Source organism: Neoarius graeffei, chromosome 19 (genome assembly GCF_027579695.1).
Source record: "Neoarius graeffei isolate fNeoGra1 chromosome 19, fNeoGra1.pri, whole genome shotgun sequence".
In the NCBI taxonomy this organism is placed as follows: Eukaryota; Metazoa; Chordata; class Actinopteri; order Siluriformes; family Ariidae; genus Neoarius; species Neoarius graeffei.
In genome coordinates this window covers 63330158-63355275 of record NC_083587.1, presented here as the reverse complement: position 1 = coordinate 63355275, position 25118 = coordinate 63330158, and the positions used below count along the sequence as shown (strand labels likewise).

General features: G+C 40.0%; 1 protein-coding gene across 1 annotated transcript; it reads right to left on the bottom strand.

Moving 5' to 3' along the window:
* Window positions 1–972: 972 nt before the first annotated feature.
* Window positions 973–14843, bottom strand: tmem176l.1 (transmembrane protein 176l.1). The gene is made up of 7 exons (XM_060900397.1): window positions 14740–14843; window positions 10936–11118; window positions 10474–10581; window positions 10299–10355; window positions 2412–2639; window positions 1782–1901; window positions 973–1657 (listed from the first exon to the last, which is right to left on the bottom strand). Exons 2-7 carry the CDS (start codon window positions 11107–11109, stop codon window positions 1595–1597), a joined length of 750 nt encoding a protein of 249 aa, XP_060756380.1. The 5' UTR covers window positions 11110–11118; window positions 14740–14843; the 3' UTR covers window positions 973–1594.
* Between the last annotated feature and the right edge of the window lie 10275 nt (window positions 14844–25118).

Below are 25118 nucleotides of genomic sequence, written 5' to 3'. Positions count from 1 at the left end.
TGACAGTAGCAATTTGTGAAAAATGAGATAATAATGATTCTTGAAAAATCAGAAAATATACATTCTTACCATCAAATACTTTTATTCCATATTTTGTTGCTTTTTTGTATTTTTTGGGGTTTTGTTTTCGAGTCGAGTTTTTATTTTATCCTCAGCTGGTTAAGCAACACACTCCGCCATTTTGCTTTTCTCTACTCACGCTGTATAAGCTGATATCCTAGTAGTAGAGTAGCCAATCAGAGCGGATGATTGCTCATCTGCAGTGAATGTGGACAGAATAATTAACAGTTATTCGCCGAAGGCTCAGTGAATATCGGTGAATAATAACTAAGAAGAGGTTGAGGTTATTATTCATCAATATTCACTGAGCCTGAGGTGGATAATTGTTTTAGTATAAATACACAGGTGATTATTTAAAACAAAATTAAAAAAGGTATTAAAAATAATTTATTTCAATCTTAAAAAGCTTCATGCAAATATAATAAAGGTGTGGTGCAGACTTTTCACTTATCTACGCCGAGTCACATAAAATACTTTGTTTTGAAATCGATAAAATAAATCACAATTCCACCTTACCTTTGAATAGTTTTAGACCAAACTTTGTAGCATCTTTAATGCTTTAACGAACCACATTTTCTTTCATCATTTGTAATTCTTCCTCACTTATGGTGACGAAGCGACTGGCTGCCATTTTGCTGAGTTGCTTGAGGTGATTATTGAGAAATAGTCCAAATTTCTCGACCAATCAGCATGCTTGATTTTCTATAATCACCTCTGTATTTATACTAATTCCCATTATTATCCAAAATGCTCATTATAACTCACAAACGGGTTCATTAGCACTTACGTCACATTGTTAGCGTCTGTTAAAATGAACTTTCTAAGAACTGTATCTTCGTAAAATATTTATAGTTTAGAACAAACAGAACATATAAACCAACTTAATATGAACTAATATGAAGAAAAGGCACATTTTGATGTACTTCTTGACATTTATTTCTGTTGTAGCAAGCATATATACAGTACCGGTTGATATAACAGGTGAACATGCTTTATTAATTATTCAAATCTGTGAAATTGTGCTTACAAAAACAAATCTGTAGTGTAAATATAGGAAGCAAAAGTAATCTGAATTAAGAGTGATTTTAATAACAATGTGGAGACTTTTTTTTTATCTGCAATTGAGTTTAAATTGCGGAATAGTAACTCTTCTTTAAATTCGTTTTTTAAGACAAGGATTTTTTAAGATGTTACCTTGACAGTTTCGGCGATAAACTTCCGCCTTCTTCAAACAGTCACCAGATGTCGAGTGGTGACGTGCCTTATCAACTGATGTTACGCTACGGAGGCGTGAACGTCCCGCCCAATTTGACAGGTAGTTCAGCATAACATCAGTTGATAAGGCACGTCACCACTCGACATCTGGTGACTGTTTGAAGAAGGCGGAAGTTTATTGCCGAAACTGTCAAGGTAACATCTTAAAAAATCATTGTCTTAAAAAACGAATTTAAAGAATAGTTTCAATAGGTAGACATACTGAACTTTTACTACATATGGAATAGTAACTCGTCTAACTGCGGTGCCTTTAGAGTTTCTAACACACAGGATTGGGAACTTCCTCCATGAGGGGTTTGAGTAGTTCTGGATCCTCCATGTCCTGAAAAATTGAACACAGATCAGCGTGAAGCAGAACGTTCTACTTCCACGAGTCTAACCACAGCTCTCGAGCTCATGATATCAGTTCATTTATTGTACTGCTTTAAAGACATATTAAGTTGTACCTGTCTGTTTGCTTCCTTCTTGCACAGCGCCTTTAGGCTCAGAACACACCAGCTGATGGTGACGCAGAGCTGAAGAACAGCGAACACAATCAGGATGCCAACCATGCTTTGTCTGAGGAGCTAGGTGTAGAAATAATTTCATTTAGTTTATGCAACTTGTGTATTTAATAGTGAAATCTAATACAAATCTGATATAACAGCCACATCAGAAATCAGACTTTTATATCGATCCAACTTTCTTCATAATTTTCTGTCAGTGGGAATTTATCCCAGCTGAAGCATTGTTCTTGGTCTTGGAGATTAAGTTGCACAAGTATGTTGATTGTAAGCACAGAAAAGACCTCTTCATCCGAAATGTAAACTACACAAAGAGATTAAAAAACATGAATGAAATTTGAGCTTAGTGAAGCTCATACTGCTTACGCTTTAATCACGAGAGAATTTTTTTTGTAAAAATAGAAGAAAATGTGGGAAAGTCCAAGGGGGTGAATACTTATGCAGCACACAATAGTCTAAAATTGGGTTTTCTTTGCAGCCTTTTCTAAAAAAACAACAATAACAAAAAAAACCTTATCCAAGACTCGTTAAATCAAAAACTACTTTTTGTCTGAAATTAGCAAAAGTGATTACCTGCACAAGTTTTCTGCTTTCCTCACAAATTCTGTAGTTCTCTCGTTTTTTCTCAAAGATTTCATCCCTCTTCAAGGTAGATTGGGTCGTCCAGGAATACAAATGCTGCTCACTTTTAGGAGGTTCACACCAATAATAATAGTTCCTTCCCAATTCCAATGAATAAAGCACTATGGCCGTTATGGCTAATGCAGCGCTCGTGATATTCATCACCACAGTCAGGACAATCTGCATACACAAAACAAGTTGCATCTATGTAAGGACCTGATTTTATTACAGGAGGCTTTCTCCAATAGTCCGATCCAATATACTGATTAATCCTGGACTTGATATGTACAGTGGTGCTTGAAAGTTTGTGAACCCTTTAGAATTTCTATATTTCTGCATAAATATGACCTAATAGCGCTGTCGCCTCACAGCAAGAAGGTCCTGGGTTCGAGCCCCGGGGCCGGCGAGGGCCTTTCTGTGTGGAGTTTGCATGTTCTCCCCGTGTCCGCGTGGGTTTCCTCCGGGTGCTCCGGTTTCCCCCACAGTCCAAAGACATGCAGGTTAGGTTAACTGGTGACTCTAAATTGACCGTAGGTGTGAATGTGAGTGTGAATGGTTGTCTGTGTCTATGTGTCAGCCCTGTGATGACCTGGCGACTTGTCCAGGGTGTACCCCGCCTTTCGCCCGTAGTCAGCTGGGATAGGCTCCAGCTTGCCTGCGACCCTGTAGAAGGATAAAGCGGCTAGAGATAATGAGATGAGATGAGAAATAGGACCTAAAGCATCAGATTTTCACACAAGTCCTAAAAGTAGATAAAGAGAACCTAGTTAAACAAATGAGACAAAATTATAATACTTGGTCATTTATTTATTGAGGAAAATGATCCAATATTACAAATCTGTGATGGCAAAAGTATGTGATCCTCTAGGATTAGCAGTTAATTTGAAGGTGAAATTAGAGTCAGGTGTTTTCAAATCAATGGGATGACAATCAGGTGTGAGTGGGCACCCTGTTTTATTTAAAGAACAGGGATCTATCAAAGTCTGATCTTCACAACACATGTTTGTGGAAGTGTATCATGGCATGAACAAAGGAGATTTCTGAGGACTTCAGAAAAAGCGTTGTTGATGCTCATCAGGCTGGAAAAGGTTACAAAACCATCTCTAAAGAATTTGGGCTCCACCAATCCACAGTCAGACAGATTGTGTACAAATGGAGGAAATTCAAGACCATTGTTACCCTCCCCAGGAGTGGTCGAGCAACAAAGATCACTCCAAGAGCAAGGCGTGTAATAGTCAGCGAGGTCACAAAGGACCCCAGGGTAACTTCTAAGCAACTGAAGGCCTTTCTCATATTAGCTAATGTTCATGAGTCCACCATCAGGAGAACACTGAACAACAATGGTGTGCATGGCAGGGTTGCAAGGAGAAAGCCACTGCTCTCCAAAAAGAACATTGCTGCTCGTCTGCAGTTTGCTAAAGATCATGTGGACAAGCCAGAAGGCTATTGGAAAAATGTTTTGTGGAAGGATGAGACCAAAATATAACTTTTTGGTTTAAATGAGAAGTGTTATGTTTGGAGAAAAGAAAACATTGCATTCCAGCATAAGAACCTTATCCCATCTATAAAACATGGTGGTGGTAGTATCATGGTTTGGGCCTGTTTTGCTGCATCTGGGCCAGGACGGCTTGCCGTCATTGATGGAACAATGAATTCTGAATTATACCAGTGAATTCTAAAGGAAAATATCAGGACATCTGTCCATGAACTGAATCTCAAGAAAGGGGGGTCATGCAGCAAGACAACGACCCTAAGCACACAAGTCATTCTACCAAAGAATGGTTAAAGAAGAACAAAAGTTCATGTTTTGGAATGGCCAAGTCAAAGTCCTGACCTTGATCCAATGGAAATGTTGTGGAAGGACCTGAAGCAAGCAGTTCATGTGAGGAAACCCACCAACATCCCAGAGTTGAAGCTGTTCTGTACGGAGGAATGGGCTAAAATTCCTCCAAGCCGGTGTGCAGGACTGATCAACAGTTACTGGAAATGTTTAGTTGCAGTTATTGCTGCACAAGGGGGTCACACCAGATACTGAAAGCAAAGGGTCACATACTTTTGCCACTCACAGATATGTAATATTGGATCATTTTCCTCAATAAATAAATGACCAAGTATAATATTTTTGTCTCATTTGTTTAACTGGGTTCTCTTTATCTACTTTTAGGACTTGTGTGAAAATCTGATGATGCTTTAGGTCATATTTATGCAGAAATATAGAAAATTCTAAAGGGTTCACAAACTTTCAAGCACCACTGTATGTAAGGAATAAAAGTCTCCGTGTCATGCTGTTACATTAAAATATTCAACAGTGTTGATTCTGCTCACAGAAAACTTCAGCATTTTCACAATTACACATTTTTCTTTGTTAAATAAATTACAGCATTTATGTTATCCATTTATTAAAAGAGTGCTCTGAGAGCACAATATCCCCTGCTGGAAACTGTGCCATAATTCTGGTAAAGTGCGACTGAATTGAACGAAATTGCAAGATGCACATTTCTGACATACAACCCCAATTCCAAAAAAGTTGGGATGCTATGCAAACTGTAAATAAAAACATAGTATGGAAATTTGCAAATCGTGGAAACCCTATATTTCGTTGAAAATAGTACAAATATAACATATCAAATGTTGAAACTGAAACATTTTTATTGTTTTTTGAAAAATATATGCTCATTTTGAATTTGATGTCAGCAACACGTTTCAGAAAGTTGGGACAGGGGTAACAAAAGACTGAAAAAGTTGTGTAATGTGAAAAAAACAAACAACAACCTAATTTGGTTAATTGGCAACAGGTCAGTAACATGATTGGGTATAAAAAGAGCATCCCAGAGAGGCGGAGTCTCTCAGAAGTAAAGATGGGGAGGGGTTCACCGCTCTGTAAAAGACTGCATGGGCAAACAGTGCAACAATTTAAGAATAACATTCCTCAATGTAAAATTGTAAAGGATTTGGGGATCACATCATCTATGGTACATAATCAAATCATTAGTTTTCTTTTGTTTCAGACATGTAAAAGTTTTTTCCTTTACCTGACGTTTCGACGGTGTAACTTCCGTCTTCATCAGAGGGTCAGAACACTCTACGAACGTGCAGCAATCATAACCGATCCCACAGAACGCGCAACAGAAGAACAACACATATGGCAAGCTTTGATCACATGTCGATATCCACCATGGGCCATACACAAAGGCGCACAACAAGTGAAAACAAAAGAAAAAACAGACGAAAAAAGGAAGAAAACAGACAACCCAAAAACAGGAAAGCAAAGCAGTAGTGACTCTACCGTATGTCAGAGGAGTTACAGAACAAATCCAAAGAGCCATGAAAAAACAACAAACACCCGTGAAACCACACACAAAACTACGACAGCTACTAGTTCACCCTAAGGACAAAATCGACCAACACAATAAATGCCATGTCATATATGAAATACCATGCCAGTCATGCAACAAAACCTACATTGGGGAGACAGGAAGGAGCTTTAGTACACGAAGAAAGGAACATAAAAAGGAATGTGAAAAAGAAACAGAACAGAGACAAATGAGCAAAAAAAGATAAAGCCATGCAAGAGAACCTCAAATCAGCAATAACAGACCACTGCAGAAGGGAAAATCATATAATGGACTGGGACAATGCTCAAATCATACAACAAGAGAACAACAGATACCACCGTTGGATTAAGGAGTCAATAGAAATCAGAAAGCGTAGCCCAAGAACAATAAACAGGGATGAGGGGGCATACATGCTCTCCCACACCTGGAGCGCCGTCCTGAGGGGGCAACACTGACAGCGGGAGGTGTGACCGACCTGTCAATATTGACAGGGAGGTCATACCTCCGTAACATCAGCTGATTATAAAGGCACATCACACACCATCATCCGGGTGACCCTCTGATGAAGACGGAAGTTACACCGTCGAAACATGTCAGGTAAAGGAAAAAACTTTTACATGTCTGAAACAAAAGAAAACTAATGATTTGATTTAATAAGAAGACATAATGAACGTAACATATCTATGGTACATAATATCGTTAAAAGATTCAGAGAATCTGGAGAAATCTCTGTATGCAAGAGACAAGGCTGAAAACTGACATTGGATGCCTGTGATCTTCAGGGCCTCAGGCGACACTGCATTAAAAGCAGACACGTGTCTGTAGTGGAAATCACTGTATGGGCTCAGGAACACTTCAGAAACCCATCGTCTGTGAAAACAGTTCATTACTGCATCCACAGATGCAAGTTAAAACCAAATATAAACAATATCCAGAACCACCGCCACCTTCTCTGGGCCCGAGCTCTTTTACGATGGACTGAGGCGCAATGGAAAATTGTCCTGAGGTTTGACGAATCAAAAGTAGAAATTATTTTTAGAAATCATGGACACCACGTCCTCCAGGCTAAAGAGGAGAGGGACCATCCGGCTTGTTATCAGTGCACAGTTCAAAAGCCAGCACCTGTGATCATATGAGGGTGCATTAGTGCACATGACATGGGTAGCTTGTACATCTGGGAAGACAGAATTAATGCTGAATGATTTACACATGTTTCAGAGCGATATGCTGCCATCCAGACAAAATCTTTTTCAGGGAAGGCCTTCCTTCTTTCAGCAAGACAATGCCGAACCGCTTTCTGCACATTAAAACTGCATGGCTCCATAGTAAAAGAGTCCAGGTGCTAAACTGGCCTGCCTGCAGTCCAGACCTGTCTTCTATTTAAAACATTTGGTGCATTATGAAGTGCAAAATATGACATAGGAGACCCCACACTGTTGGGCAACTGAAATTGTATATCAGGCAAGAATGGGACAACATTTCTCTTTCAAAACTACAGCAATTGGTCTCTTCAGTTCCCAAACGTTTACAGAGTCTTGTTAAAAGTAGAGGTGATGCAACACAGTGGTAAACCTGCCTCTGTCCCAACTTTTCTGAAACGTGTTGCTGACATCAAATTCAAAATGAGCATATATTTTTCAAAAAACAATAAAAGTGGTCAGTTTCAACATTTGATATGTTCTCTTTACTATTTTCAATGAAATATAAGGTTTCCATGATTTGCAAATTATCGCATTGCGTTTTTATTTACAGTTTACAAAGCGTCACAACTTTTTTGGAACTGGGGTTGTATAACAAATAATCCTGTCAAGTTTTGTGAAATTCCTCCAAAAATTGTGAGAGGAGTTGACATCAGAAGGTGAGTACCCTTCCTGGGACGGATGGATGGACGGACGAACGGACATCTCCACGACATAATCCCCCTTCGGGCCTTTCAGCCAGCGGGGAATAAAAATTGTGAGGGAAATTGATTTCAGAAAGCAAGCACACCTTGATGAAATTGCCAAAGTACAAGTCTGTTAATAATCAAGGGCATAACTCTGGTAAAATTTACCCAAATTAAATGAAATTTCAATCTGCGTATGACTGTCATATAACAAAGCCTTTTGCCAAGTCTGGTGAAATTCCTCCACAAATTGTGAGAGGAGTTCATTTCAGAAGAACGTACACCCTCATGAAATTGTCAAAGTACAAGTTATTTTAATCAAGGGTCAAAACTCTGGGAAATTTTTCACAAACGATATTAAATCACAATCTGCGTATAACCGTCATATAACAAGGCCTTTTGCCAAGCTTCGAGAAATTCATCCAAAAATTGTGAGAGGAGTTGATGTCAGAAGGCAAGCACACCTTCAGGAAAGTGTCAAAGTACAAGGTTGTTAATCAAGGGCTACAACTCTGGTAAAATGCGACCGAACTGAACAAAATTACAGTATGTGTACTCCCGACATATAACAATGCCTTTTGCCAAGTTTGGTGAAATTCCTCCAACTAGATAGAACTCGGCGTCAATGGGGATGCCTCCGCCCGGTAGACTACACGCTAGGGCTGGGTATCACCAGATACCTCACGATACGATACTATGGCAATATTTTGCCCACGATAACGATATTATCACGGTACAGCGATTCTGCGATAATCGATATATTGCAAGAAATTTCAACCACATCACAATATCTGTGTCACTGAAGAAAATCAGAATTTAGTGACCACTGTAAAATTACATTTCACATACATAACTACACACTCTTGCCAGACATATATCTGTCTCTATTCTACTGCTGGCAAAACCAAGAGTTGCTTCACTACAACATACAGAAAATTCCCATTTCTGTGCTAGTATTATCAACTTTTCTGTAAGCATGGACACATCAGTGCTGCTTAACAAGCAGAATCAAATTGTTTTATGAAAACTTAAAACTTGCACTGCAGACTGCACATACATTTCAGTGCTAACACTAATATCAATTTGTTCTTTGTAAACTTGAGAACATATACCTGAGAACATTTAACTTGTGCTTATTTTGCAGGAACAACGCACTGTCTGAAACACACTGAAAAGTGCAGTGGGCATCTTAATTGGAGCATCTTAATTTAATTGGAGCGAAACAGGTTTTGCAAAGTGCATTCTCTTTGTCCGGCTCACTGGTTTTTTTTTCTCCTTTCCTTTGGAATCCGAAGTGCCTCCAAACATCTGCCTTAAAGTTTGGCGGCGTCTCTAGTTTTATGTTAACAGCCATGCTTGCCTGTTTTTTTTTCCTCACTGCAACCGCCGGGGAAAAAAGAGAAGACGAAGAGTGCCTTGCAGTGAGGTAGCAGCACAGCGACACCTTGCGGAGCGGAGGTGCGGAAGTCGTACTGGATTTACAACCCGCATGAAACATGATTTTATTATTTGAAAAAATATCGATATTCAAATTTTGAGTATCGATATTGAATCGGAAGACAAAGTATCGCGATATATCGCCGTATCGATATTTTTGCACACACCTACTACACGCCTTATTAAGTTGTGATTTGGGGATGGACATTTGACCTCACAGTAATCTTGACCTGGTGAAATTACTTGTATTAGCCTAGGAGATACTGTGTTCACAAGGTTTTCGGACAGACACTTGACCTCACAGTGACCTTGACCTTAGACCCTTTGATCTCAAAATCTAATCAGTTCATGTTTGTCCCAAAGCGCACAAATGGTGAAAGTTTGGTGAAATTCCTTTCATTAGCCTTTGAGATATCGCGTTCACAAGGTTTCGGGACGGACGCACGCACGGACGGACGGACGGACAACCCAAAAACATAATGCCTCCTGCACCTTACGGTGGCGAAGGCATAAAAATTGTGAGCGGAGTTGATTTCAGAAGGAAAACACACTCTCATAAAATTGTCAAATTATAATTTTGTTAATCAAGGGCTGTAACTCTGGTAAAATGTGACCCAATTTAACAAAATTACAATATGTGTATGACCAACATATAACAAAGAATCCTGCCAGGTTTCGTGAAATTCCTCCAAAAATTATGAGAGGAGTTGATTTCAGAAGGTGAGCACCCTTCCTGGGAGGGAGGGACAGACAGACGGATGGAGGGACATCGCCATGACATAATCCCCCTTCGAGCCTTTCAGCCAGCAGGGATAAAAAGTCCTTGATTAACTTTTTGAGCTGTTCCTATGGAAATAATTACATGCTAGAATGAGCTCATTAATATAAATGGATGATAGCGGCTGTTATATTTATCACTTGCTGTTGTGTTATACTCGTTCAGCTTCACTATGGCATTTAGGTTTGATATTTCTCAGACTGCACTCTTTGTACATGCACAGTGTTTATGTTGTATCCTAAACTGTGATGTACTGAGTCAATTTCTTATGCATGGAGTAAATTAAAATTAAACCAGTTTTAAGATAAAATGGCACTGACCCATTTGAGAGTGGACCTGTATATTTGTGAGTCAAATGATCATATACAACAACATGGTGCTTCAAAAGAAAAGAGGAAACTCACCAGACATGGGCTTGGAAACCTTTCTGCTAGAATACACATGATACCAACGGCACTCATCTGAAATAAAAATATCATTCCTCTTCACACACCACAATAATACATCTTATGGGAAATATCAAAAGGTACATAAATTTTAATCGTTTGATTCAGATTGTTCATGAAACGTTATTCTTACCACGCCACCGAGCCACAAGGGAGCAGGACTAAGTTCACTGGGATTGCGCATGGCTGCATCAAAAGCCCCAAAGCCCATATTTATTATTCCAACCATAATCTGTATCGTCTGTGTAAAGAGAGAAGGTGGCCACTGCATACGGTCAGACTCTTCAGAGAAAAATTTTAATTTATTATAATCACAGTGTTACATTATCTTAATTCTAGTCCTAAAACATCAGACAGTGGGCTAATTCCTTACTTGATAATATGGACAAAACGCATGAAAATATCCTCATGTGGTCACAGTGTAATTTGTAATAAACTCAGTGATGTCCGTTTATCACACAATGTTAAATTCCATCCATCCATTATCTGTAGCTGCTTATCCTGTTCCATGTTAAATTCTGATTTATAAAACAATTTCTGAAGCAAGAAAACAATGCAGCATTTCATGCATGTAGAGTGTGAATGAATAACAAACCGCCAGTGCTGTGAGAGCACAGCCAAGCTGCTGCTTCAGTCTCCGAGACACAGAGCACACGGGGCTGTAGCACATAGTGCCCAGGATCTGGCAGATGAGTGGCCATTTACTTTTGTGGTTAGAGGTGACGCTGTACACCGTCACCCCATCAGCCCTGCTGATCGTCAGTGACATTCTGAAACGCTAAAAAACAGACAAGTGATTATAATTTAAGAGAAAGAAGATATACAGTGGTGCTTGAAAGTTTGTGAACTCTTTAGAATTTTTCTGCATAAATATGACCTAAAACATCATCAGATTTTCACACAAGTCCTTAAAGTAGATAAAGAGAACCCAGTGAAACAAATGAGACAAAATATTATACTTGGTCATTTATTTATTGAGGAAAATGATCCAATATTACATATCTGTGAGTGGCAAAAGTATGTGAACCTTTGCTTTCAGTATCTGGTGTGACCCCCTTGTGCAGCAATAACTGCAACTAAACGTTTGTGGTAACTGTTGATCAGTCCTGCACACTGGCTTGGAGGAATTTTAGCCCATTCCTCCGTACAGAACAGCTTCAACTCTGGGATGTTGGTGGGTTTCCTCACATGAACCGCTCACTTCAGGTCCTTCTACAACATTTTGATTGGATTAAGGTCAGGACTTTGACTTGGCCATTCCAAAATATTAACTTTATTCTTCTTTAACCATTCTTTGGGAGAACGACTTGTGTGCTTAGGGTTGTTGTCTTGCTGCATGACCCACCTTCCCTTGAGATTTAGTTCATGGACAGATGTCCTGACATTTTCCTTTAGAATTCCCTGGTATAATTCAGAATTCATTGTTACATCAATGATGGCAAGCCGTCCTGGCCCAGATGCAGCAAAACAGACCCAAACCATGATACTACCACCACCATGTTTCACAGATGGGATAAGGCTCTTTTGCTGGAATGCAGTGTTTTCCTTTCTCCAAACATAACACTTCTCATTTAAACCAGAAAGTTCTATTTTGGTCTCATCCATCCACAAAACATTTTTCCAATAGCCTTCTGGCTTGTCCACGTGATCTTTAGCAAACTGCAGACGAGCAACAATGTTCTTTTTGGAGAGCAATGGCTTTCTCCTTGCAACCCTGCCATGCACACCATTCTTGTTCAGTGTTCTCCTGATGGTGGACTCATGAAAATTAACATTAGCCAGTGTGAGAGAGGCCTCCAGTTGCTTAGAGGTTACCCTGGGGTCCTTTGTGACCTTGCCAACTATTACACACCTTGCTCTTGGAGTGATCTTTGTTGGTCAGCCACTCCTGGAGAGGGTAACAATGGTCTTGAATTTCCTCCATTTGTACACGATCTGTCTGACTGTGGATTGGTGGAGTCCAAACTCTTTAGAGATGGTTTTGTAACCTTTTCCAGCCTGATGAGCATCAACAACACTTTTTCTGAGGTCCTCAGAAATCTCTTTTGTTCGTGCCATGATACACTTCCACAAACATGCATTGTGAAGATCAGACTTTGATAGATCCCTGTTCTTTAAATAAAACAGGGTGCCCACTCACACCTGATTGTCATCCCATTGATTGAAAACACCTGACTCTAATTTCACCTTCAAATTAACTGCTAATGCTCGAGGTTCACATACTTTTGCTACTCACAGATATGTAATAATCGATTATTTTCATCAATAAATAAATGCCCAAGTATAATATTTTTGTCTCATTTGTTTAACTGGGTTCTCTTTATCTACTTTTAGGACTTTTGTGAAAATCTGATGATGTTTTAGGTCATATTTATGCAGAAATATAGAAAATTATAAAGGGTTCACAAACTTTCAAGCACCACTGTATACATCATAATCATATTATATCACATCCACATTAAAATAGTCAAATTCAATTTCTGCATTTAAACCATCTGAATCAGTGAACACAAACGTACCCAGAGCAGTGGGCAGCTGTGGTGTAGCGTTAGGTGCCTTGCTCAAGGGCACTGCAGTTATGTCAAAAGAGGGGAAGTGCTCTTCATTCACTTTACCCACTCTCACATTTTTCCTGTCCAAGGAATTGAACCGACCACCTTTTGGTCCCAAAGCTGCTTCGCTAACCTTATATAAATCAAACCTACCACCTCTTGGTCCCAAAGCTGCTTCAACAACCTTATTTATATATATAAATAATTTTTTAAAAATGTATTTACCCATCTTAATACATTATTTGTTTTGAAAAATCCTGTTCAATAACTTGTGCCTTTTGTTGTAAATGGGTGGTGTAGGGGTTAGCACTGTCGCCTCACAGCAAGGTTCTGCGTTCGAGCCCAGCAGCCAGCAGGGGCCTTTCTGTGTGGAGTTTGCATGTTCTCCCCGTGTTAGCGTGGGTTTCCCCACAGTTCAAAGACATGCAGTTAGGATAACGTGGGGCGGCCTTGGGCTGAAGTGCCCTTGAGCAAGGTACTTAACCCCTGACTGCTCCCCGGGCACTGCTCTGGGTGTGTATGTGTGTGTGTTCACTGCTTCAGATGGGTTAAATGCAGAAGATGAATCTCACTGTGCTTGAAGTGTGCATGTGACAAATAAAGGTTTCTTCTTCTTCTTAAATGGGCTAATACCATATGTAGCCACTAGGAGGTGCCAGTAATGGTGAAGAAAATGGGTAAATACTGTATGTGGTCACCATGAGTTGGCCTAGTGGTTAGCATGTCCGCCTTTCGATCGGGAGACTGTGAGTTCTACTCGCGGTCGGGTCATACCAAAGACCATCATAAAAATGGTACCTACTGCTATTTGGCAAGGCACGCTGCAATACAGATGCGAATGGGGAGTCAAACTCTTGCGGTTACCAGAGGACCAGCCCCCCACTGTAACCCTAGCCATGTAATAGGCGAAAGGCCGAGGGTTACGGAAACGGCGATCGGCGCCGCCCTATGCGCTACATGGCGTGGGAAGGAACTTTTGACTGTATGTGGTTACTAAGTGGCACTTGTAGTAAGGAACTATTATAGCGTTAATACCTTCAATATCGAGTAAATGGCGCATACAGCACATCTCCTCTTAATAATAATTATTGAGTACTATTATTTAATGGGAGCATTTTTAAAATCACGGGTTAATACCGAATGTGGCCACCAGACGGCGCCTGGAGTTTTTAATCCAAATAACCTGAATATATTTCACTTCGGAAATTAAAGTAATTTCGTTGATTTTTAAAAAATAAATCAAGAACGAAAGCGAAACTAGACGTAAGTTCCGGGAATTGACGGCCGGACAGACGCCACCTAGTGCATATGTGAGGTATTACGTCTACAATCAAACAGGCGTGGTCAGCTCCAGCTCTGCTGCGTTTCCTTTGGCCTACATAAACCGTGTTTTTCCTCCATTTTAATTTCCGCAACACTGCTTCTGTTCAGTCGTTTTCACATTTTAAACCCATTTCCAAAAAACTCCATTACAACAACAACAACAACACACAGACGATGGATGTAAACTTTACCTGGGCCTGAAAAAACACGTGAAAAACCGACCGAGCCTTTAACAAAATAAATGACCTCCGGGAGTGGAAACAGCAAACAATATGTGGCTGTAAATGTTCTAAAAACGTGTTTCCGATGTCCCTCTTAGATTAAAATATTACCTTTTGGACTCCATTTTACAGAAAACTGTGCTGATGTTGATGATTTTTTTGTTTTTCTTTACAAAAACGTGGAAGAAGCAACATATGCAGGAAAACATCTTATGTCTGTGTTCAAACGACCCCTTTATATCGCCTTTACATCATCAAACTCCTACTTTTAAATAAATAAAACTGTTTAGATCCCTAACTCACCTTTTTCAGTTCACGTCCTGCTGCTGTATTTCAGTGCAGCGCAGCTTAGGCGTCAGAGAACAGTGACGTTTACTAATAACCACCAGAGGGCGCTCTGCTTCTCTTCCTTCGCTATACCACCATTACGTCCAGCACAAGTTTAGTAATAACCACCAGAGGGCGCTCTGCTTCTCCTACGTCACCATACCACCATTACATTCAGCATACGTTTACTAATAACCACCAGAGGGCGCTGTTTCCCCTACTTCATTATACCACCATTACGTCCAGCACAAGTTTAGTAATAACCACCAGAGGGCGCTCTGCTCCTTCTACTTCACCGTACTTACATACAGAACACGTTCAGTAATAACCACCAGAGGGCGTTCTGCTCCTCCTACTTCACCGTACAACCATTACATACAACAACATAATAATAATAATAATAATAATAATAATAATAACCACGAGTTATTCCTTCTTATTTTTTTTGTTAATTTTATAATTTAAATACAATTTTTAATTTATTAATTGATCTGTAGTACCACTAGCATTATTTTTAAGAGAACCAAATATTATTCATGATTACATTACTTAATATAAAATTATAACTGAGTATATTATTTTCTATTATTTACTAAATTAAATGAATGAACACTATGTGCCTTTCTGCTTGGTGGTACTGTGACATTCACCTTCATAAAAGCTGGCTCATTTATCAGGACAATATATTTGGACTGCCTTTTTTTTTTAGGAACAAAAAGACTCAATTATTTGCTATCTTTAAACATATCTTTGCCTTTTAGCAATTTATTTAGAGTATAATAGGAAATTAAATTCAAAAAGGTCAATTAAAGACTGAAAAGTGAAAAGTTATCTGGCCTTTTTTAATTCATGAGATGTCCATCATAGGCGGCATGGTGGTGTAGTGGTTAGCGCTGTCGCCTCACAGCAAGAAGGTCCGGGTTCGAGCCCCGTGGCCGGCGAGGGCCTTTCTGTACAGAGTTTGCATGTTGTCTGCGCGGGTTTCCTCCAGGTGCTCCGGTTTCCCCCACAGTCCAAAGACATGCAGGTTAGGTTAACTGGTGACTCTAAATTGACCGTAGGTGTGAATGTGAGTGTGAATGGTTGTCTGTGTCTATGTGTCAGCCCTGTGATGACCTGGCGACTTGTCCAGGGTGTACCCCGCCTTTCGCCCGTAGTCAGCTGGGATAGGCTCCAGCTTGCCTGTGACCAGGGCTTTGAACCGGAATTTTTTTCCTATTGGTTCGTTCCGAACAGAAACGGAATTTTAACGTTTCCGGTTTTGGGTTCCACCATTAAATAGACGTTCCCGAACCGGTTAGAACAAAAAAATTTCGTTCCCGGAACGGTTAATTACGTTCCCTGTCAGCTGTTTAACAAATGGCTATAAAATTATGTCTCTGTCTCATCCAGCTTAAACCAAATGTAGGCTAATTCTATTACAACCTTCATTAAATAAGACAAGAAATAATTCAAAACAATTATTATTTCAAATGTTGGCGATTTGGATTCTCAGTATGTCTTCCCATCTACACAAACAGAAAAAGTGCCAAAAATGAAAGAGAATTCGTTTAGTGTGTTACCAAAGGCTAGTCAGGCCCTACAGAGGGCTACCGCATGACGTCACCGCGCCGCGAGATTTTGTTAGGCGCCATATTGGAAGTACACATCTATGCAAGTACATACATACATAAAACAAACTACAGCTGAAATGTAGCCAGGGCCGGTTCTGCCCTAATCTGGGCCCGGGTGCAACATCGCGCACCCCCCCAAAAAAAACCACCAGTCTAAATCAGGACAACCATCACATAACTATAAACATTTTATATCAACTATTTTAACTAAATGGGCTATAATAAATACGCCTGCAGGCAGCCACGGCGGGCTGCCTCAGAAAAGTAACCATTCAATGACAACTGAAAGCCTGCAGCCACGGCGGGCTGCCTTAAAAAGTAACCATTTGTCCTACCTTAAAACTCGTTTTGCATTTTCTGCCTCCTTTTTTGTATTTTCGACCCTCCGTTTATTTTCTTTCCTTTTCTGAAAACCCGATTTGTGTCCAGACATTTTGTTCTGCTACCAACGAACTAACTCGTCAGGTCTCGTCTCTCGAGCCCGCGATGATTCCCGTGGGAGGGGCAACAACTGATACATTTTTACAAACAGCCAATAGGGAGGTTGCATCGTTCAGGCTCTTCTTTGCTCAGACACTCAGTAATTCACCTAGTATTCACTAGTAGTCCACCTTCCCGCTCTCTCCATTCAATCAGCGAACGTCACACAGGAAGTGAACCCCAGCGGGTCATAGAAACTTGCGCAGGAGAAGAATGACTATTTGTAGGCTACATAAACTTTGAGGAACGAAATAAAAACCGGTATTAACCGGTTACCATTATTTTTAATAAGCGTTTCTGTTCCGGAACATAAAAATAATAAAGTTTCTGGTTTCGTTTCTGTTCCATGTGAAATAGAAAAAGTTCCCGGTTTTCGTTTTCGTTCCTTGAACCGGTTCAAAGCCCTGCCTGTGACCCTGTAGAACAGGATAAAGCGGCTAGAGATAATGAGATGAGATGAGATGTCCATCATATACCAAACTCTGCATTTATCATTTTTCAGTAAAATGTTATCAGGTATCACATTATTGCTGAATTATTATTGAATTTAAAAAAGTATTGTATTGACTTCAGAAAGAAGAAATATGTGAATAATATAAAAGATAAGACTGATCATGGTTTAATGTTCATGATGGGAGCATAACATTCAAAGTGTTTTCCAAAAAGAAAATTATAAAGCACTTTTGATTTTATGTAACGTTCATGGTGTGTGATGTACGGTATTTTGTACATATTTACAGTGGGGGAAAAAAAGTATTTAGTCAGTCACCAATTGTGCAAGTTCTCCCACTTAAAAAGATGAGAGAGGCCTGTAATTTTCATCATAGGTATACCTCAACTATGAGAGACAAAATGAGAAAAAAAAAAATCCAGAAAATCACATTGTCTGATTTTCTCATCTCATCTCATCTCATTATCTCTAGCCGCTTTATCCTTCTACAGGGTCGCAGGCAAGCTGGAGCCTATCCCAACTGACTACGGGCGAAAGGCGGGGTACACCCTGGACAAGTCGCCAGGTCATCACAGGGCTGACACATAGACACAGACAACCATTCACACTCACATTCACACCTACGGTCAATTTAGAGTCACCAGTTAACCTAACCTGCATGTCTTTGGACTGTGGGGGAAACCGGAGCACCCGGAGGAAACCCACGCAGACACGGGGAGAACATGCAAACTCCACACAGAAAGGCCCTCGCTGGCCCCGGGGCTCGAACCCAGGACCTTCTTGCTGTGAGGCGACAGCGCTAACCACTACACCACCGTGCCGCCCCTTGTCTGATTTTTAAAGAATTTATTTGCAAATTATGGTGGAAAATAATTATTTGGTCAATAACAAAAGTTCATCTCAATACTTTGTTATATACCCTTTGTTGGCAATGACAGAGGTCAAATGTTTTCTGTAAGTCTTCACAAGTTTTTCACACACTGTTGCTGGTATTTTGGCCCATTCCTCCATGCAGATCTCCTCTAGAGCAGTGATGTTTTGGGGCTGTCGCTGGGCAACACGGACTTTCAACTCCCTCCAAAGATTTTCTATGGGGTTGAGATCTGGAGACTGGCTAGGCCACTCCAGGACCTTGAAATGCTTCTTACGAAGCCACTCCTTTGTTGCCCGGGTGATGTGTTTGGGATCACTGTCATGCTGAAAGACCCAGCCACGTTTCATCTTCAATGCCCTTGCTGATGGAAGGAGGTTTTCACTCAAAATCTCATGATACATGGCCCCATTCATTCTTTCGTTTACACGGATCAGTTGTCCTGGTCCCTTTGCAGAAAAACAGCCCCAAAGCATGATGTTTCCACCCCCATGCTTCACAGTAGGTATGGTGTTCTTTGGATGCAGCTCAGCATTCTTTCTCCTCCAAACACGACAAGTTGAGTTTTTACCAAAAAGTTCTATTTTGGTTTCATCTGACCATATGACATTCTCCCAATCCTCTTCTGGATCATCCAAATGCTCTCTAGCAAACTTCAGACGGGCCTGGACATGTACTGGCTTAAGCAGGGGGACACGTCTGGCACTGCAGGATTTGAGTCCCTGGCAGGGTAGTGTGTTACTGATGGTAGCCTTTGTTACTTTGGTCCCAGCTCTCTGCAGGTCATTCACTAGGTCCCCCCGTGTGGTTCTGGGATTTTTGCTCACCGTTCTTGTGATCATTTTGACCCCACGGGGTGAGATCTTGCGTGGAGCCCCAGATTGAGGGAGATTATCAGTGGTCTTGTATGTCTTCCATTTTCTAATAATTGTTCCCACAGTTGATTTCTTCACACCAAGCTGCTTACCTATTGCAGATTCAGTCTTCCCAGCCTAGCGCAGGTCTACAATTTTGTTTCTGGTGTCCTTTGACAGCTCTTTGGTCTTGGCCATAGTGGAGTTTGGAGTGTGACTGTTTGAGGTTGTGGACAGGTGTCTTTTATACTGATAACGAGTTCAAACAGGTGCCATTAATACAGGTAACGAGTGGAGGACAGAGGAGCCTCTTAAAGAAGAAGTTACAGGTCTGTGAGAGCCAGAAATCTTGCTTGTTTGTAGGTGACCAAATACTTATTTTACAGAGGAATTTACCAATTAATTCATTAAAAATCCTACAATGTGATTTCCTGGATTCTTTCCCCCCATTCTGTCTCTCATAGTTGAAGTATACCTATGATGAAAATTACAGGCCTCTCTCATCTTTTTAAGTGGGAGAACTTGCACAATTGGTGGCTGACTAAATATTTTTTGCCCCACTGTATAGTGTCATCGTGCTTGTGGAAAGGAGCAAAATCAGGTGGTCTGTGTGCACTGCATTACTGTTTCTACTTTCCTGCTAGTTTTCAAAGCTACACTGATTAGCAGAACTTGACACTACACTGCAGAATGAATATCCTGCCTGCTTTAATAAAAACAGATTCAAATGACACACAGTGGCAAGTGGATTATTCACCATTTGCAGCTGTGAGTTCACTGAAGTTGAACAAGATCAGTCCAAGACCACAACAAAAGGAGCAAAAGAAAAAAAAATCAACAGTCTGTTGTGTTAAATTACGTACACTTTTGGGAAAACTGTTTTTTAAAGGGTTATTTTGAGAACTTCAGATCCAAAACCAGTTTCTGAATCTAACTCGATCCTTTCTGGACATTTTAGTCTACAGAGGAACCCATAACGAGAACACTGTATTATTTTGATAAAACTTTTGAAACTAATCAAATCCTCTTAGCAATTTATATTATGTCTGTAATACTATTGACTGTGCTTAGAGACAAGGTGGGTAAGCTTAATAGCATTGACAATTATCGACCTATTGCATTAGCCAGCATCTTGTCTAAAGTACTGGAGAGAATACTGTTAACAAAGCTCGAAATGTATGTTCTTACTTCTGACAACCAGTTTGGCTTTAAAAGAAAACATGGAACTGACCTGTGTATCTATGCTCTTAAAGAGATTGCATTTAAGTACACAAGCCTTAACTCATATGTATTTTTATGTTTCATTGATGCATCAAAGGCATTTGATAGAATTAATCATGAAAAATTATTTATAAAATTGCTAGATAGAGGTGTCCCTAAATTCTTAGTGAGAATTTTAGTGTTTTGGTATGTCCATCAAACATTTCAGGTTAAATGGGACAATGTGGTATCTGCTCCATTTTGTGTCAGTAATGGTGTGTGGCAAGGAGGAATTTTGTCTCCTATTTTATTTAATGTCTATATGGATGAATTATCAAATCAGTTAAATAGGTTAAAAACTGGTTGCCTTGTGGGCAACATTCCTGTTAGTCATCTTATGTATGCAGATGACTTGGTCCTGCTTTGTCCATATAGTGCTGGGCTGCAGCAGATGTTGAAGGTGTGTTCTCAGTATGGACTTGATCATGACATAAAGTATAACGCTAAGAAAAGCCACATAATGATAGAAGCGCTGGGGATAGGAAATTAACTTTTCCCACCTTTTATTTGGCAGACAGTCCCCTTGCTGTATGTGAGGAAATTAAATACCTAGGATATGTCATATCTGAGCCCTGTGATGACCTGGTAACTTGTCCAGGGTGTACCTTGCCTTTCGCCTGTAGTCAGCTGGGATAGGCTCCAGCTTGCCTGTGACCCTGTAGAACAGGATAAAGCGGCTAGAGATAATGAGATGAGATGAGATGAGATGAGATGTCATATTTGATGACTGGACAGATGACAAAGATCTATATCGACAGCACTGTAAAATTTATTCTCAAGCTAACATGCTTATTAGGAAGTTGCTCAAGGTAGCATACAATGATGCAATGAGGTTGCTGCTTTGTGTCCCTAGGTGGTATAGTGCTAGTCAGTTGTTTGTGTCCAATAGAGTGCCTACTTGTGAGGCACTCTTAAGACAGCTGATGTTTAGTTTTATATGTTGTTTGGACAAGTCAGAGAACTACATAATTGAAGTCCTAGTTAGCCCGTGGAAAAGCTTCTTTAGATTCACTTCTAGGTTAAGGTGGCATTGGTGCAATAGCCTGTATATCTTGTAATTTGCACATTTTTTTGTATTTTTATACTTTCTTTTTATATGATTTATACTGTATGATGTGTTATATGGACACATATAACACATCATCAGGGGTGGTCCTGGGGGCGGTCTGACCAGGCAGCCGCCCAGGGCGGCATCGCGGGGGGGTGGGGGGTGGGGGGCACGAGCGTGGGCGCGAAAAAAAAAAAACAGTCCCAAAAAAAAAGGTCCCCAAAAAAACCCCCCCGAAAAAGAAAAACAAGACGGGGGGGGGGGTGAACATTTTGGATGGGGAAGCCCAATACCAAAGTTGCGCAGGTGACGTCATCATAACAAGAGGCGTCAATACCTGAAGTTGGTCAGTTCTTGTAGCTCAATTGTAATTAAGGCTTTGCAGCAGTGTTACACACACACACAAGTGTAACATGCAGCAAAAGCCATCATGCGTCACGTTTGCTGTGGGCACAAAACCCCGTAGAGTTGAGTGGGGTAATACGCCCCCGTGGGGTAATACGCCCCCGGCCTGTTTTACCCAAAATAACCACCAGATAGCGCAAAGTTACATTTCTATTGTTGCTATGGACTGGCTTGACAACGGGGATATACAAATATCCACTGTAGATCGCATATCAGCAACGCAGCGGAGAGAAATCAAATTTCATGGTAAGTGATATACTGTAATTTTCAGATATCAGTAAAACTGTATTTAGATAGCTGCTATTTCATCAGATATCACAGCTGTGTATGTGGTATGAGTAGACAAGTCAGTACGTTAAAAAAATACATTAGGTATAAAAAGTTGAATCACATTTTGAAAGTAAGACCCTTTTTTGTAAAAGTGTAGTCTGTGGGGTAAAACGCCCCCTTAATGGCGGGGTAAATGGCCCCCAGGGGGCATCGTTTCCTTTTATCATAATTACTGTAGTTCATACATTTCTGAATAGCAGATACATAGTTTTTAATAACATCTCGCTTACGTGGTTGAGTAAAGCAAGTAATTTGAACTTAATATTAAAAATAATTGAAATTAAAAAAAAATTGAAATTAAAATGCGAAATATAATAAAATAATGCATCTATTCATTAATTCAGGGATATTTTCTTGTTTCTTTCACATTATAGGCTTAAGTAAACACTTTTGCTATCCAAACAGCTTTTTTTGAGTGAGGGGGCCTATTGCCCCACTTCAGGGGGCCTTTTACCCCACTGGGGGGGGGGGGGTAAAAGGGCCCCCTTGGCACAATGTTTGTTTTTGTTAAAAAAAAAAAATTAAGTATTAACTTTAGGCAAACTTTAGGTGGCATTATTGTTCATGTCACTGTTGTCAAAAACTATGATTAAAACTAAACACATGGTTCATTTCAACTTGGAGAAAAACTGAATTTTCCTTAAGGGGGGCTTTTTCCCCCACTCTACTCTATAATTTAAATAACAAACCAAATATGGTGCCACAATGCATAGGACACAAACTCAAGACGCCTCTCAAATGTGCAGACCACATTACATTACATTGAGCAAACGCTTTTGTGTGTGCGTGTGCACGCGAGAAAGAGGAGAGAACAGAAAAGCAGAACAATCCAAACAACTTCAAAACGGCTGTACGTTTGATTGTGTGTATGAACCGAATGAATTCCCAAGATTATTGTGGTCGTGGTGGTCAATTGGTCAAGTTGAAATGGTTCAGTCTCACCTCTCGCGTTAGGTGATCACCACTACACACTGACGGTGAGTTTGTGTTGGGGAAGGGAGAATCATTCAGGAGTTGGTCGAATGACAAATAAACGGAGTCGTACTCGGAGATAGATCTAATGGATAGGAAAAGGTCAAAGCCATCAGGTGCCCAATTCCGGAAGAAAAGGAAAGAAGAGGAGGAGAAACGAGCAAAAGAAAAAGGTATGCTTTATGAATCAATTTCAGTGAGTGACATGAATTAGTGCCCTAATTAGCCTTATATTATTGATGCTTGCTAAGTCGGACGACCTAGCCTGGCCTGCCCCCCAACACGAAATTAATTTCAGCATAACGATTAGGCTTTGCAACAAAACGTTTAAAGTTATTGCTGTCATTGCCTTGGGTTAACGTTGGGCTCTGTATTAGCCAACAGAATGTTAACAGCTTTACATGGTCGTTTAAACATTTCTCGTCGTGTGTTGTACGTTGCGGACACGGCCCGTTATAAATTTGCTGTTACCAGAATGGCAATGATCAAGTCGTAATGTATTACTTAAGACCCTGTGTAATGTCATAGTAGTGTAGTACTATGGTAGTAAAGTCTTTTTGATGACTAGTACGACGTTCCGCTGGCGGGATTGTGCATATTATGGGGCTACGACAAGTTAGGCACACACACACACACACACACACACACACACACACGGAAACACTAATGCCTATATCCCAATGTTTATTTCAAATTAAGCAGTTGTGCTTTCTTAAATAGCTGTGGATAGCTGTAATGCGAAGTCATTGAGTCTTTTTGTTTATTGTTTATCTTTTATTGTTTATCTTTGTATTTTTTATTGCACTAGTCATTAAAACTGGAAATTTGTTCTTGAAAATAGCTGTTGTGAGTTTGTGTATGGGGTCGTGTGTGTTCTGGACGAAGTTAGTGTTTTCTTAGGTGGTGGGTGGGAGGTGGTTGTTGGGTTGGGCCGGGGGGGCGCCAGCAGGGGGTTTCGCCCGGGGAGTAAATCACTCTAGGATCGCCACTGCACATCATACAGTATAAATGGACACATAAAGCTTATATATATATATATATATATATATATATATATATATATATATATATATGTAATTTTCAAATCAGATAACAGTTTAATTTAACTGTAAATTTAATTTTACATTTAATTTAAATTATACAAAGTAAAATATTTTAGCTCTTCTTCTTCTTCAGGCTATTTTCCACATGATGTGGGATCACTGGTGCTAATCCGTGCCCTCCAATACCTTCTGTTAGTTGCCATTTCCTCTGTCACCCCAGCAGCTTTCATATCTTCCTTGACACAGCCTTGTAGACATCGTTTTGGTCTACCTCTTCCTCTCCTTCCGATGGACATCTCTCTCACTCTTTTTCCACTATACCCAGGGTCTCTCCTTAACATATGTCCATGCTCTTCTTTCTAATAAAATAATATTTTCACACTACTTTTAATGTAATCAATCATATTTGAAAATGTGAAGTTGTAAGCAGAGAAGTGAATTTAAAAGCAAGAAAAAATATATAACTGAAATTTAAAGCCTTATAATCTTCAAAACACAACCACTGAACTGTGAGCCCACAGAGCCACTCAAGTTATTTTTAAAGCACTGTATCACTAATTCTACCTTTACAATCTTCATCATATTGAACAGAGGGGACAGATCTTGTCATTACACCCAAATAAAAAAAATAGCCATTTAGAAATGTTATTTTTGTTTGTTTCCTGTTTCAGCGGCCAATGCCTCTGATCTGTCACATCATTAATACCACAGAGAAACCCTGCATGAAAGCCTGGAACTGCATCGTAAACACACAAACTAATCCAGAACTGGGGTGTTTCATCATTTCATCTGAATATAAAAATAATATCGGAAATTATCTTGGATGTAATTAAATGACTAATGAATAAATCGAATTATCAGTCTTATTCAGGGACATGGGAAGGCCTTTTACATGAATTTCTGTCACCATGTTGTGTCTTTTGTTTCTTCTGTAAGATCTGCATCATGCTAGTTAGAAATGACCTTTTCATAGCATATAAAATGCCTCATTTCTGATACGTGTTTTCCCCTGTCCTCTTCCTTAACCC

Bases quoted from the DNA above. Each gene is read 5' to 3' on its own strand.
- tmem176l.1 (XM_060900397.1), bottom strand. From the start codon at position 11,109: ATGTCACTGACGATCAGCAGGGCTGATGGGGTGACGGTGTACAGCGTC. The intron at 1,902-2,411 runs GTAATCACTTTT...TTCTACACCTAG, and splicing joins AAAGCAGAAAACTTGTGCAG to CTCCTCAGACAAAGCATGGT. The intron at 1,658-1,781 runs GTACAACTTAAT...TCAATTTTTCAG, and splicing joins AGAAGGAAGCAAACAGACAG to GACATGGAGGATCCAGAACT.